Source organism: Oncorhynchus nerka, linkage group LG22 (assembly GCF_034236695.1).
Source record: "Oncorhynchus nerka isolate Pitt River linkage group LG22, Oner_Uvic_2.0, whole genome shotgun sequence".
Classification (NCBI taxonomy): Eukaryota; Metazoa; Chordata; class Actinopteri; order Salmoniformes; family Salmonidae; genus Oncorhynchus; species Oncorhynchus nerka.
Window position 1 is genome coordinate 42,036,570 of NC_088417.1, and position 16,828 is coordinate 42,053,397.

At 40.6% G+C, this 16,828-nt stretch overlaps 1 protein-coding gene across 1 annotated transcript; it reads left to right on the top strand.

The window, feature by feature from the left end:
• Positions 1-3,107: 3,107 nt before the first annotated feature.
• On the top strand, positions 3,108-16,177 carry LOC115105192 (zinc finger protein OZF-like). The gene is made up of 2 exons (XM_029626918.1): positions 3,108-3,401; positions 14,371-16,177. Exons 1-2 carry the CDS (start codon positions 3,206-3,208, stop codon positions 15,657-15,659), a joined length of 1,485 nt encoding a protein of 494 aa, XP_029482778.1. The 5' UTR covers positions 3,108-3,205; the 3' UTR covers positions 15,660-16,177.
• Positions 16,178-16,828: the final 651 nt, after the last annotated feature.

Below are 16,828 nucleotides of genomic sequence, written 5' to 3' on the forward strand. Positions count from 1 at the left end.
ACAGATTAAGACAAAAATGATACTTCTCACTCCTGGAGATTTCAGTAGTCCTCTAGCTATAGAATGAAGCACTAACCTGCCACGTTAATTATCCTAACTTGCTACGTTAATTCTCATAATCTCCTACATTAATTATCCTAACCTGCCTAACCATCTTAGATCAAATGCTACAAGGAAGCAGGAAGAAGCCACGCAAAACGGTCTTGAGTGGTAACTGATCTACCCAATTATCTGTTATGTTTCCATACACCCACTTATTTCACAATGAACACTCAGATACACTCCACGTATGCAATTACCCATACTTGCCTTAATGGACAGAATATTGTCTAGAAACTACCTCAATGGACAGAAAAGGGGCACACCACCCAATGCCCATGAGCCAAAGCTTGAATATTGCAAAAATGTGTTAACATGAAACAAAGGACTGTGGTTTAATACTCAATTACTCAAATGTACTTCAGTAGTGTATCTTTACGTATTCTTTATCTACAGTTCTGTTTTTAGCTGGTATGTTCTTATAGATTTCTAAATGGTGTAATATTTATTACAAAATACTCACCTTTTGCCAAATATGAACACATAAGGCAAATCGATAAAAGGTTGTCCTTTATCTCAATTTATAAAGCCCTTTCATAGCTTTTTGTTTCTGGTGTCACTAGAACATTTAGTTAGTCTGACCTTTGCTGTCTTGGGCTTCTGTCTTTGCTCAGGTGAATCGTTTTCCATGACCTGTGGAGCTGTATGTTTTTAATGTTTAAGCCCTCTGCAATTAGGCATCTATTTTTTTATAGTTACAGATCATGTAAAGCCCTGAACCCACAAAGCTGTTAAGCACATGGTGTTCACACTGATGTTACCTGCTGATCAACACAGGGGCCCCACAAGGGTGCGTGCTCAGCCCCCTCCTGTACTCCCTGTTCACCCATGACTGCGTGGCCACGCACGCCTCCAACTCAATCAGTTTGCAGATGACACAATAGTAGTAGGCTTGATTACCAACAATGATTAGACAGCCAACAGGGAGTAGGTGAGGGCCCTGAGAGTGTGGTGCCAGGAAAATAACTTCTCACTCAATGTCGAAAAAAAGAAAGGGGCTGATCATGGACTTCAGGAAACAGCAGAGGGAGCATGCCCCTATCCACATCGACGGGACCACAGTAAAGCAGGTGGAAAGCTTCAAGTTCCTCAGCATACACATTTAAAAATATATATATTTAACCTTTATTTAACCAGTTAGGCTAGTTGAGAACCAAGTTCTCATTTACAACTGCGACCTGGCCAAGATAAAGCAAAGCAGTGCAACACAAACAACAACACAGAGTTACACATGGAATAAACAAACTTACAGTCAATAATAGAATAGAAAAAGTCTATACACAGTGTGTGCAAATGAGGTAGGATAGCGGAGGTAAGGCAATAAATAGGCCATAGTGGTGAAATACTTTCAATATAGCAATTAAACACTGGAGTGATAGATGTGCAGAAGATGAGTGTACAAGTAGAGATACTGGGGTGCAAAGATGCAAAATGAATAAAATAGATAACAGTATGGGAATGAGGTAGTTGGATGGGCTAATTACAGATTGGCTATGTACAGGTGCAGTGACGATCTGAAATGGTCCACCCACACAGACATTGTGGTGAAGAAGATGCAACAGCACCTCTTCAACCCCAGGAGGCTGAATAAATTTGTCTTGGCACCTAAACCCCTCACAAACTTTTACAGATGCAGAATTGAGAGCATCCTGTCAGGCTGTATCACCGCCTGGTATGGCAACTGCACCGCAGGGCTCTCAAGAGGGTGGTGCGGTCTGCCCAATGCATCACCTGGGGAAAACTACCTGCCCTCCAGGACACCTAAAGCACCCGATGTCACAGGAAGGCCTAAAAGATCATCAAGGACAGCAAACACCCGAGCCACTGCCTGTTCACCCCACTATCATCCAGAAGGTGAGGTAAGTACAGATGCATCAAAGCTGGTACCAAGAGACTGAAAAACAGCTTCTATCCCAAGGCCATCAGACTATTAAATATCCATCACTAGGCAGATTCCACCCGGTTACGTAACCCTGCACCTTAGAGGCTGCTGCCCTATATACATAAACATGAAATCACTGGCCACTTTAATAATGGAACACTAGTCACTTTAATAATGTTAACATATTTTTGCTTTACTCATTGCATATTTATATTGTATTCTATTCTACTGTATTTAGTCTATACCACTCCTACATTGCTCATCCTAATATTTGTATATTCCTTAATTACATTATTTTACTTTTAGGTTTGTGTGTCTTGTTGTGAATTGTTAGATATTACTGGACTGTTGGAGCTAGAAACACATGCATTTCACTACACTTGCAATAACATCTGCTAAACATGTGTGTGTGACCAATCGCATTTGATTTTATTGGATGATACTATTCACATTGAAAGCACAGTAAATCAAGACACTTGTAAAAATATTTTTTAAATACGATTTGATCACCACCTGACATGAACATTAATGAACAATGCATGTTAATAAAGGGTGCATACATCCAAACCACTTTTCTTAAAACATCTTGTTCTTATTTATGCCATGTATTTACATAAATTAGTCAATGTAAGTCAATCTGGCAATGCAACCAAGTTTTTGACTGACGTCAAACAACAGCCTAGCCATCCTACCTGCAGTATTTGCTGTAGCTGAGCATGACGATGAGTCCAGGGAAGAAGTCGCAGAGGCCAGTGAAGGCCACATTCCACAAGATCTCCCCAATTTGGTCCGGCCACATCAGAGTAGAGATAATATCATATTATGCACCTCTCTCTGTGGAAAATGAATACCAACAACAAGTGTAAGGACTCGATTCACTCTGTATCGCTGAAGCGTTATAGATTGCACGATAAGGTCATTTCCGATTCAGCCGACAAATGCAGCATTTATTGTGGATGCACTCTCCGCTAACATGGGAACATTGCCTTTAAATTCAAATACCTACAGCACTGTGTTATTTTATGTATGGGGTGACCGGCTTCACACTCCAGTACAGTAGGTGGGGGTGTAGGCAGTAGGCACCTTTCAGTTGGTTGCCATCCGCCAAACAAATTTAAGAAGAAGTCATTCTGCAAGACATTTCCTGTTTCTTGAGCACGGATCCGTAGTAATGACAGTAAAATAACTACTTTTTTTTCTCCACCCATCCATTTTCTCCCACAAATGTCTAAACTACAACAGATCAATGTGTTTCTCAACGAAACATTAACAACAGTTCCTTTGGAGATATCCGTGGTAGTTAAAAAAACGATCGCAGAGTACCAGGAAGAAATCTACCGTTTGAAACGGGCGAATGCACGTCTACGAAGACTGCTGGATTTGGTTTTCAAGCCAGAGATAAAATTGCGTAGATTAGCAGGTATGTGACGTCTCTATTTGACATTCATTTTACATTGTCGCCTAATACAACCTTTTTTAAAAAATTTTTTTAAGTATTTGGCAATCATCATTTATTCGAAAAACACTGCTTCCATCATTGGCCGCAATAAAGAAAGTTCGACAAAAAGAAAAATCCACCCCTGTCCAACGGAAACTTTTTTGTTGTTGTCGATCTTCAGAAAATGATTCCTATATCTGTTAGTTAACAATATACCTGTCGCAATGTTTTTTTGTTGCGACATTGCTTTTTGTCGAATTACCCTGGGTCAATGGAAACCAGCCTACTGAGTACGGTTACATGCACTCAATGATGCCATTATTGTGAATAGTCCGTTTAATATAATAGTTTGATTTCAACGTTTAGGGCTACATGCTTTGCGAGAATGATGTTAACACTTTATTAATCATTCGTCCCATATTTGTTAATGTTATAGTAAGGTACTGCAGGAATGTCTACCAATGGCATGCCCATCTTTTTGTGAGACATTACACTTGTCACTCGAAAACATTTAGAAAGTATTTATGAAGTAATAATAGCACTCACTTTAGATTAGGGACTGCAACAATACTTTACTGATGATTAGTAAATGGTTTATTAATGTGGGCGTAATGATTAATACATGGTTTACACATTTATAAATGGCATATACATGTTTTATTATAGACTCTTAAAATAAAGTGTTAGCAGAACGATTTCCCTAATCTTGTTTACATGGACACATCTGAAAACAGGGATTTTGATAAATGGACAAAATCGACAAAATCAAAATAATCGTTCTACCACTGCGACCATGTTATTTTTGGGAAGCCCATTTGATTGAATTTGGACATATAAAGTTTGTTTGTTTGAAAACTTTTCTAAGATGCATACTTTTAAGTTTTTCTGAACTCACTTCACTTGCACATTTATTTTCTATATTTTTTTATTGAACCTTTTTAACTTGGCAAATCATAAGAGGGAGGCTTGCGCTGCTGGCGCATGCACAGATCAAATACACCTCTGTAACTCCAATTCAGCTGGTCCCAATCATTTGAAAGATTGCTCAGAAAACCAGGTGTTTTAATATGCGTATGCTTACTTCTAATTATGACTTTACGCCGATTAAGATAAGCAGAGTAAAGGTGTTTACATGAGGGCAATTCCACGGTTACGGAATTGCTCTGAGACTCAGATTTTTCACTTAAAATGTATGCCAAACACACACCATTGATTTCGAAGTTTAAATGAAGTGGATTAACACCCGGTAAGAGAATTTCATCATTGGTCCCTGATCTATACTATACAGAAATGCATAATTATGGATACGAATGTCACATAGTACAATACAGTAGAGTACAGTATAGTTTAGCACATTATAGTGTACTCAACTAGAGTGCTCTACTGTGTACTGTACTGAACTATACCCTACTTCTCTTCACTGTGCTCTACTGTACTGTAATGTCCAAACGTGTGAAACATAGACGTCTGATTGATTCAGATTTGGTCCAGTCCTGACGTCTATGTTTTGGCCAAATGAAGGCCAGTCCAGACGTCTGTTGACACTGAAATCAGGGCAGACTGACCAAATTTAGACTATTTTTCGATGTCCAGTGTCAACTGTGCTCAGTGGGTAAGGATGCTGGTTACAGTAAATGGAAAGAGAGGGCTCATGGGTAGGTGTCAGTAAGAGCTGTGAGAGGTGACATTAATAGGAGAGAGAGAGAGAGGCTAGAGGGAGGCGTTGTCCAGACTTTTCACAATCTTACTTTGACTATCAAATAAGAGAAAAAAATAGTTATTGGCTTAACATAACAGTATGCCAGTGGAAGGGAGAACAGTAGCAGGAGACCCAACTATGATTTTTTTTTAAATAGACTCTTAGCTTTCATGTGACAGACAATTTGACATGATCCTATGAACTTCACGTTGGTGCTCATGTGTCCTTTTACAGAAAAATGACCATGACTAATGCCATACTCGGCCTACTGCCATAATCAGTTTAATATTGAATTATTAGTTTGCATGTGAACATAATCAATGAGCTTGCTGCACCTTTCTACTGGCATTTCTCATCAGCAAACTGCTCTAAATCAGAGATGCATCTAATGCAACAAAAAAAACATCTCTAGCTTAAACTGACGGATTTTGATGGGGATTTCTTTAATATGTTGAATTAGATTCAAGTAGGTTCAACCGACTTCAAATACGCTGGTCTCTGTATGTGGAAATCAAGATGTGTTTGTTCATGATCTAAGGCACGTGCAAAAGACGGAAGTACATGCAATGTACTTATGCATGCTTACTAACTGAAGTCTTGCAGGTGTTTACATGGTTTTGCGCATGTGCCAGGCAATAGACATTTCAAAGGCAGTACCAGCGCTCTAAACAGTTGGGTAAATAATACTTTCCTTTGGATATTTTGTCTCAAATTTCTACCGCACAGACAACAGGTTGAGTAAGTTCAAATGTAATAATGTATAAAGAATTGAATTCTATATGCAAAGCAACACCTTCAGGACTTAATTAATGAAATTCTTCTGGAGCGCATATATTATTGAAATTGAATGGAAGAAAGCTTGGTTGCTCCCTCACAAATTTTGTATGTCAAATAAAGTAAAATAAATTCACAAAAATCTTGCACAAAACATACCCTTACAATAACTTGGGTGGCGGCAGATAGCCCACTTGGAGCTTTGGGCCAGTAACTGAAAGGTTGCTGGATCGAATCCGTGAGCTGACAAGGTAAAACTCTGAGCAAGGCAGTTAACCCACTGTTCCCTGGGCGCTGAAGATGTGGAGGTCGATTTAAGGCAGCACCCCGCATCTCTCTGATTCAGAGACATTTCACATTCAACACATTTCAGTTGAAGTTGCACAACTGACTAGGTATCCCCCTTTCCCCTAACTTGTTGTCTAAATTCATGGATTTAGAGGACATATGCATTTTCTGTGATAAGGTAGGGGAAACTATTATACACATGTTTTATGAGTGTGACTGTGAAGTTATTTTGGAGCGAGTTAACTTCTTTGGGGTAGGGGGCAGTATTGGGTAGCTTGGATGAAAAACGTGCCCAAATTAAGCTGCCTGCTACTCAGGCGTAAAAGCTAGAAAATGCATATAATTAGTACATTTGGATAGAAAACACTCTGAAGTTTCTAAAACTGTTTGAATGATGTCTGTGGGTATAACATAACTCATATGGCAGGCAAAAGCCTGAGAAAAAATCCAACCAGGAAGTGGGAAATCTGAGGTTTGTAGTTTTTCAACTCAGCCCCCATTGAATATACAGGGGGATATTAGTTATGTTTCACTTCCCAAGGCTTCCACTAGATGTCAACAGTATTTAGAACCTGTTTTGATGATTCTACTCTAAAGGAGGGGCTCATAAGGGCTCTTTGAGTGAGTGGTCTGGCAGAGTGCCACAGCCTTGGTCTGGCGCGCTCACGTGAAAGGTAGCTACGTTCCTCTTCATTTGTACAGACAAAGGAATTGTCCGGTTGGAACATTAATGGAGTTTTATGTTAAAAACATCCTAAAGATTGATTCCATACTTAATTTGGCATGTTTCTACGGGCTGTAACGGAACGTTTTGAACTTTTCGTCCGACGTTCGGCGCAAACTGAACAAATCAAGCATTTATGGTGGAACTGGGATTCCTGGGAGTGCATTCTGATGAAGATCATCAAAGGTAAGTGAATATTTAAAATGCTTTTTCTGAGTAATGTTGACTACCCAATATGGCGGGTATCTTTTTGGCTGCTTTGTTGTCTAAAGGATGTACTCAGATTATTGCATGGTTTGCTTTCTCCGTAAAGTTTTTTTGAAATCTGACACAGCGGTTGCATTAAGGAGAAGTTTATCTAAAGTTCCATGTATAATAGTCGTATCTTTATCAATGTTTATTATGAGTATTTCTGTGATTTGATGTGGCTCTCTGCAATATCACTGCATGTTTTAGAATTACTGAACGTAACTCGCCAATGTAAACTCAGATTTTTTTATATAAATATGAACTTTATCAAACAAAACATACATGTATTGTGTAACATGAAGTCCAATGAGTGTCATCTGATGGAGATCATCAAATATTAGTGATTAATTTTATCTTTATTTCTGCCTTTTGTGACTCCTCTCTTTGGCTGGAAAAATTGCAGTTTTTTTCTGTGGCTTGCTGACCTAACAATCGTTTGTGGTGCTTTCGCTGTAAATCCTTTTTGAAATCAGACACGGTGGCTGGATTAACGAGAATTGTATCTTTAAAATGGTGTAAAATACTTGAATGCTTGAGGAATTTTAATTATAAGAGGTTAAATATTGACATTTTTAATTTCATCAATAAGACCCATGTATTTCCAATGGATGATGTAATATGTTATTATTCAAATTAAAACAACACTACTGAATTAGTCGTTCATTTCTTCAATCTCTTTGGTAAATGTTATATACACAAAAACAAATATTTGAAATCTGTCCCCAAATGCAATATATTTCCACTTGAAATCCAATATTTAATTAAATCCCTAGAATTAGTCAATAACAAAAAAAAAAACTATTCTTACAACTCTTATCATAGATTTGTACAACTGTAAATCCTGGCCTTTATTTTGTTCATTTTAGGTACTTTAACTTTCAAAAGTCAATTCTTGTGATTTATTTTTAATGTTATTTTATGTTTCTACAGTGAATATAGACGTGTAGTGATGTCCTATGTCTGTATTGTATTTTTTTTAACCTTTATTTAACAAGGCAAGTCAGTTAAGAATGGGCTGGCATATTCTACAGACAACGAACACGATTGCATTTTATCAAGGCTCAACCCTAAGTTGAATAGAACTCTGCCCATGAACCAAAGTATCTCGGTGAGCAAAGCCCAAATCTATCCGAGCGCCCCCACTCTTTCCGAATACGGGGCTCTGCAAAGACACTTTTGTGAGTCAACCCGCAGCTTCAGCGACATTCTTTACTTTCTGTTCGTTAATATACGTGGCAATACGATCTGGAATTGTATCCTTAAAATGCTCTAACATAATCAGATCACACAGCCCTTGGAAAGTCACAACTGCAGAGGCGGAACACCAGCGATTAAACTGTAAAGATAATTGTCGCGCAAACTCAACATGAGTCTGTTTATCATCCCTTTTAAAGTTCTAAATCGTTGGCGGTAAGCCTCAGGGACCAATTCATAAATCTGTAACAGCTGTTTTAACCTTATCAAAGAGCTGAATATGCTTCCTGCGCTTTACCAGTCAGCACACACTGCAACATTAAAGTGCGGTCAGAATCAGGCCAACTCCTAGCATCAGCAACACGTTCAAACAACGAAAAGAATGTCTCAGGGTCCTTTTCATGAAACTGAGGCAATAACCGTAAGTTCCCAACAATATCAAATGTGTCTGGGGCACGACCAAAAGAGGAACGACCCCTAGGTAAATCTGGATCACCTTCCCTGAACAAACTCTCCCCTGAGATCTTTCCTTCCCTAACCAACTCTATCCGTTCTTGTTGCAACTTGATTTTAGCACGCTCCATATCTTGTTTAAATGCCAATTCCTTTTCATACTTTACACGATCATTCTCTAGCTTCTCACGATCATGCTCTAGCTTCTCACGATCATGCTCCATCTGTAACAGAAGCAGTTCTTTCTGCTGTTCAAAAAGAAGACTACTAGGACTAACCGATGGAATGGCCATTGTAACTTTATGGGGAAACGGCGAGTCCTCAGCAGAGGCTGGCCCAACTTCAAGAATTACCACTCATCAGATTGGCCTTCAATATCCACCAAATAGAATTCTTTAGACGTTTATCACTAATTTCAACCTTGTAGTGTTCAGCAACCTTCTCCAGCTGTTCTTTAGTACCTAATTCTAACCATTCCTCTGATGGAAAGCAAATGAACTCATCTACATAAGACGCCATAGTCACACAAAAAAAAAACTTGCTCTTCCCCTCTGCTGAGCACAAAAGGCCACAACCCGAGAAATGACAATCACCCTGAGCACCACAGAAGAGAGCTGAGATGCGGAGCTTCCCCAAAACCTACAAAAACGCAACCCTAGTCTTCGTGCGGATTTGCGGTGAGAATTTACGCACTGTAGCCCGCTGGCAAGGAAAAACTCCCTAGCATGCTGGCAAATTCCACCAAGCCACGGATGTGCCCCCGAGACAACTGCTCAGTCCACAGACACCACACAAAAATAACAAAGATTAACCATGCCCAACATATTCCAAAAAATGAAACACGTCGCTAAGCCTATCAGGAGAAAAAGGCTATAGCTCCGGATAGCAAGTTCCACTACCCTACCCAAATCTCCCACCGAGGTACACAGCCGATTACTCACCTCAGACTGACGTCCCAACAGAAAGTAGAACAAGAGTTTCCAGGCTAGGCAGGGCCTGGAAACGAACCATTATACTCTCTCCAAAGCTGCACACAAACCAAACAACAAAGGCAACCAATACTGGGCCTATCAAACTCAAACAAAATATGCAAACCAAACACGTACCTCCACGGTCTCCCAAGCCAATGCTTTCAAATATCCCGGATGAGCCTCCACTTGTCACAAACCGGCTCAAAGCCCGTAACAAAAAGGGAGACAACGTGGAGATAAGGAGTAACAAAACATATATTTATTGAATAAAGTAAACTAAGTACAATATACAATGGTGTGTGTAATCAGTAGTGTAAGTGAGTGTTTTGCATACATGAATGTGATAATGCAGGGTGTTGAAAGGTGCCAAAGCAAACAATCAAAAGGCCACCAAGATACACAACACAATCTGTAAAGGTGTCTGCATGGAGAGAGTCTCCTCCATGAATGGGGAAGTGGTGTATTTATCCTGGGAGACACCGGGCCCAGGTGTTTCCCGTGTAGCTGATGACCCTCCCAACTCCGCCCACCAGCATCTTAATAAGGAAACAAGAACAAAGAGAGAATACGGCAGACAGAATGGGAGGGTCGTCACAATACCCAAGGAATATGGCTACCTAAATATGGTCCCCAATCAGAGACAACGATAAACAGCTGCCTCTGATTGAGAACCAATCTCAGCAACCATAGTAATATAAACACCTAGACTAGAAAAAACCCTATACATACAAAAAGGGTCTGGGTGGGCATCTAACCTCGGTGGCGGCTCTGGTTCTGGATGCCGTCCCCCTTCTTTACACTGAGTCCGCTCTTGTCGCTGGAGACCCTGGGCTGTGGCCCATCGCCGGAGGTTCCGGTCTGTGAACCGTCGCCGGACGCTCTGGACTGGGTACTGTCGCCGGACGCTTTGGACTGCCGAGGCGCACCGTAAGCCTGGTGCGTGGTGCAGGCACTGGTGGTACCGGGCTGGGGACACGCACCTCAGGGCGAGTGCGAGGAGCAGGAACAGGGCGCACTGGACCCTGGAGGCGCACTGGAGGCCTGGTGCGTGGTGCTGGCACTGGTGGTCCTGGGCTGGTGTAATGCACCTCAGGGCGAGTGCGGGGAGCTGGCACAGGACGCACTGGGCTGTGCAGACTCACCGGAGACACAGTACGCAGAGCTGGCGCAGGATATCCTGGTCCATGGAGGTACACTGGAGACCAGGAGCGCTGAGCCGGCACCCTCCTTCCTGGCTGGCTGGATGCCCATTCTAGCCCGGCCAAAGCGAGGAGCTAGAATAGCGCACTGAAGACACCGTGCGTTCCACCGCATAACACGGTGCCTGACCAGTAACACGCTCCCCACAGTAAGCACGAGGAGTTGGCTCAGATCTCCGACCTGACTCATGCAATCTCCTCGCTTCGCCCCCTTCCAAATAAAAAACATGTCTTTGGGGCTGCCTCTCGGGCTTCCGTGCTCGCCGTGTACCCTCATATCGTCGCCGTTCCTCCCGTGCTATCTCCACCTGCCTCCACGGTAGGCGATCCTCTCCTGCCAGTATTTCCTCCCACGTCCAGGATCCTTTAGCGTCCAGTATTTCGTCCCATGTCCATGCTGTCTGCTCCATCAAACGCTGCTCCTCCTTTTCACGCTGCTTGGTTCTTTTATGGTGGGTTGTTCTGTCATGGTCGTCATAAAGAGGAGACCAAGGCGTAGCGTGGTAAGCGTACATAACTCTTTAATGAAAGAGAGAACACTGAACAAAACAAACCGTGAGCTATATGACTAGTGCAAACAGGCAACTAACATAGAATAACAACCCACAAAATACCCAAGGAATATTGGCTACCTAAATATGGTCCCCAATCAGAGACATCACTTACTTACCTACTCCTGATGATTTGTTTTTCAAATCATATGAGCAAAAAATATTTCGCTTTATCTGGGACGCTAAACCAGACAAAATAAAGCATGCCTATCTATATAATGAATATGAAATGGGTGGGTTGAGATTATTAAATATAAAAGCCCTAAACCTCTCTCTAAAAGCTTCACTCATTCAAAAGTTTTATTTGAACCCTAAATGGTTCTCAAGTAGATTCATAAGAAAAGCTCATCCATTGTTTAAAAATTCAATTTTTGCCTTTGTGCAGATTAATTTAGCCTTTGTGCAGATTAATTTAGCCTTTGTGCAGATTAATTTAGCCTTTGTGCAGATTAATTTAGCCTTTGTGCAGATTAATTATGAAAATTATACTTTTTTCAAAATTATCTGTCTTTTTCAAACAAGCATTGCAGAGCTGGCTACAATTTAAATTTCATCCCCCTGAAAAGATAGAACAAATATTATGGCTGAACTCAAATGTGCTGGTTGATAAAATACCTGTATTTATGGGAAAGATGTTTGAAAGGGGTATTTTGTTCTTAAATTATATTGTAAATTGTAATGGTAGAGTTATGTCCTTCATGGAGTTATCAGAGTTGTATGGAAAGGTCTGCTCAATCCAAGAGTACAACCAATTGATTACAACATTGCCACAAAAAAATGGAGGAGGCGGGTGGCAGCGGGATGAAGTAGGGAAATGGTCTGTCTGCCCAATATAAAGGATAAAAACTGGAGGAGGCAGGTGGCAGCGGGATGAAGTAGGGAAATGGTCTGTCTGCCCAATATAAAGGATCAAAACTGGAGGAGGCAGGTGGCAGTGGGAGGAGGTAGGGAACTGGTCTGTCTGCCCAATATAAAGGATCAAAACTGGAGGAGGCAGGTGGCAGTGGGAGGAGGTAGGGAACTGGTCTGTCTGCCCAATATAAAGGATCAAAACTGGTAGAGAAATAAAAATAACATAAATAGGAAAGTACACCAGTTGAGGACTAGGATGTTGACTGTGCCATACAAATTGCAAAATAGTTGGGAAGAGATTTTTGATGATTCCATGGTACAGGGTATATGAGTTCATATATAAAACAACGCAAGATTCAAGACTTCGTGCTTTTCAGCAAAAATTATTATATAGAATTCTTGCAACAAGATGTTGAATATTTGGGGCATAAAATCATCAAAGTGCTGCAGATTTTGTTTTGAGGATACAGAATCAATAGACCATTTATTTTGGTAATGCCCTCAGGTAGCCTGTTTCTGGTCTCAGGTTCAGGAATGGCTGAACCCTAGAAATAGTACTGTTAGGAAATCTGGAGAGACCGGGTCAGTTAATTACTAATATACAATATACTCTTAGTAAAAGTATTTATCTTCAACACGCAATCTGTAGATTCTACTTGATTAGATAGATTGAAATTGTACGTTAAACATCATAGCATAGTTGAAAGATATGTGTTGCGTAGAAACACGAAGTGGGTGGCCAGCAGAGATAGATGGGATGGGCTGAGGGAAGCTGAGGGTTGGGATGTGGAATTGAAGACAAGTGGGAGTAAAGTTGCTGTGTGAGAGAGAGAATGATGGTCAAAAGATAAAGGAGGAAAAAAAAGTCAAAATAAAACATAAAAAAGTACATTTGAATGACACTAAGTGGCAGTATTTTTACAACTAATGCCGGATTGCCTGAGGCTGATGCCGTGCAGGTGTTTGGACACATGCATATACACACACTCTCATTCAAATAAACACATACATGTAATATTGCCAGACATGCACACAAACATAAAGTAGGCATTGCTGTTATGATTTCAGTTGTCCTTGATGTCCTTTGTTTAAAAAAAATAAATGGTTTTGCATTGTTGTTTTCTTCTGTCTTGTCCTTTTTTCTCTTTAGTTCATTCTCTTGGTTGTTGGTGCATTGGGGGCTTTTGGGGGTGTGGATTTTTTTTTGGGGGGGGACTGTGGGAGGGGTCTCGAATGGGTGAGGGACAGCTATTGGGGAACTGTGGGGGGGGATCTTGGATGGTTCGGGTTTCACAAGATTGTGATCATGAAAAGATATCACTATCTTGCACATGCACCCTCACACAAGGATGGCCTCTGTTGTGGAAAGACTGATACATGTTTGATAGTGTCTTGATGCTGTATTGTTTGTCCTTCATGTTCTAATACTTTAATGTTACCCCTTCCTTGTGTTTTTTGTAATAAAGATTTTTTTTTTAAAGAAGGGAAAAAAAAGTTGTTTCCTATTTCAGTCACTTCTTTGTAAAGCTGTTCCCTATTTCAGTCACCTCTTACCACCTACCACGTTAGCGTGGGTAAAATAAAATAAAAACTAAAGATTGACAAATATTGCATCCGATAAATGCATCATATAAAACACAGAAATGATCTGTATAGTATGTTCTTATAGTATATTCTTACCAGCAGTGGTCCTTACCTGTGAGTGTTCAGCTCAAGCGACTCAAGTGTGACGTGTAATCCAGCATACGAACAAAACTTGTGGGAGTTGTAGTTCACATGACAATTTTTGCAACTTTTTGAGAACTTCAAGTAATCGAACTTCAAGTATTATGTATCAGCTATAAATAAATAAATTCACAAATCCGACTATAATTTTAGATACATCTTAAATTACGTGTTTTTAATTAATTGGATGATCCAGATTTAGAGACCCCATCGTATGGGTAGTAGTCCTATTTGTGTTTTCATTCAATTTCTTCCTTTCTCCTTCCCTCCAGACCTCCAGCAGCTCACTCTCACTGGAGAGGTTGTTAACCCTGAGCAACAGCACTATGAGCAGGAATGGAGCGCCAGTTTGGGGCCCGTCGAGTCTGATGCCGAAGAGTCTATATGGAACTCTATCAACATTACAACTGTAGAGAACCAAACAGAATTTGATGGTGAGCGCTACAGAGAGTCCGACTCAACCAGTGAATATCAGCCCCCATCTGAAGTAAATCCAGAGAGTGACAACGACGAAAGTGATCATGTAAAAGAGGATGAAGTGGAGAATAGAATACGACTGTCACGGTTAACGCCTCTTAAATCAAAGAGAGGAAGAGGACGGCCAAGGAAAGAAGCCAGGGAGTTGCCTGATCTGAACTGTGACTTGTGCGGAAAATGCTTTGCGACAGCGGGTGGTCTGAGAAGGCATCAACAAAATGTGCACGGTGAAGAGAGACCGAGAGGACGGCCAAAGAAAGGAAACCGTGAGTTGCCTGACCTGAAATGTGATGTGTGCGGAAAATGTTTGGCGACAGCACGTAGTCTGAAAAGGCATCGACAAAATCGCCATCTTGACGAGAGACCAAGAGGAAGGCCAAGGAAAGAAACCAGTGAGTTGCCTAATCTGACATGTGACGTTTGCGGAAAATGCTTTGTGACAAGACGTGGCCTACAAATGCATGGGAAAAATAGGCACAGTGAAGAGAGACCATACATGTGTGACATATGTGGACAAGGTTTCGTCCTGAACTGCTACCTGATCCGCCACATGAAGACTCACACGGAGGAGGGACAACATTGCTGTACCATATGTGGCAAATGTTTCAATCACAAGAATAACCTGAAAAATCATATGGGTACTCATACAGGGCCGGCTTTTAAATGTGATTTGTGTGGAAAATGCTTGACAACAAAAGGAAGTCTGAAACTCCATCAGCAAAATCACACTGGGGAGAAATCCTATCCGTGCAAAGAGTGTGAAAAATCCTTCAGCATAAAGGCAAGCCTGATATTGCATATGAGGACTCATACAGGGGAGAAACCATTCCGGTGCAAGGAATGTGGCAAATGCTTCAGTGACAAGGGAACCCTTACAAAGCATATGATGACTCACACAGAGGAGAAACCACATCGCTGCAATGAATGTGGCAAATGCTTCAGTCTGAAGGGAAGCCTGACTGCGCATATGAAGGTTCATACAGGGGAGGGAGTTCAATGTCATTTGTGTGGAACTCACTTGAAGTTAGCATCAAGTCTGAAAAGACATCTGCGAACTCACAGAATAAGTATTCACAATGACTAAGAACAAGAAACAATGCCCCTTGTGTAAAATGAGTTAGATGGAAGAGACTAATAAGAGGACATACCACTCAAGTATGCTCTTGGTAAAAAGTACACTCCGCAATCTTGGAATCTGTTCAATGGTCATTTCAATTCATATAACTTACTCATTGATTGTTGAACATTTTTATTTTGGGTGGAAAATGTATTTATTTAAATGTACTGTATTTAGGTACATTTTCCCATTCTAAATAAACTAATATGGCAGCTTATTATGATAATTAAGTCTGCTACCAGTAGGAGTAGTAACACCAATGATGGCAACACCAAGGATACATTTTAGATCAATGAGGAATTTCTGAAATTGAGGCCACAGATTCGAAAATCTAAGGTCATTAAACCCTTTAAAAATAATACATGATTAATAATTTTCCCCATAATGTAATTTCCTGTAAATGAAATTGAGTAACACCAAGAGACACTGGATTTAGACACCAAATGATCAATGGAATCCTCAAAATAAATTTAATACTAAAAGGATGTAATTGGCTAATCATTTTGTTTAATATAGACACCTCCCCCGATAACAATGGAGGTAATGCTCAAAGTTCTTGTATATCCTAGTAATGAGTGATTTTCAAGGTGTTCACACCAATTACAAAAACCTGAGGGACACATGTTATATTGGTTAACAAAATTATTATTGATCTACAGTACCTTGTGGTGGTTAATTTCTGTATTATCAAATGAGGAGAGACAGACTTATCACACAAATCAGAGTTATACTTAAACTGAATCTTTATTAGTGAGAGCTCTGTAATAGCGGTGGCTGGTCGACGAACCACCCTCAGATGATTCGTTGAGAGCCACGACACAAAGGCTACTGAAATCTTTTATAGCAAAGATCCACCCCTAGTCTACATAACAAACAACATATGTGTGGAACGGGTCACAAGGTGAGACTTGATAAATGAGAATGGAGTATCCCTCAGCCAGATAGCATTTGCTAGAAATTCTGTTCTTATCCTTCAGTTTGGCCCCTAAGATGAGGCTCCCATCTCATTCCTGGTACTTCATAGCACAAAAACACCAACTCATTCTATGGCATAAATCAATTGTCAACTCCAGATACTCGCATCTCAAGTAAAACCTCTTCTTGACCACACGCCTGGACAAGTTCACTGAGGGGAG

Coding starts and splice junctions, on each gene's coding strand:
- LOC115105192 (XM_029626918.1), top strand. CDS start 3,206: ATGTCTAAACTACAACAGATCAATGTGTTTCTCAACGAAACATTAACA. Junction 3,402..14,370: donor AAAATTGCGTAGATTAGCAG/GTATGTGACGTC, acceptor CCTTCCCTCCAG/ACCTCCAGCAGCTCACTCTC.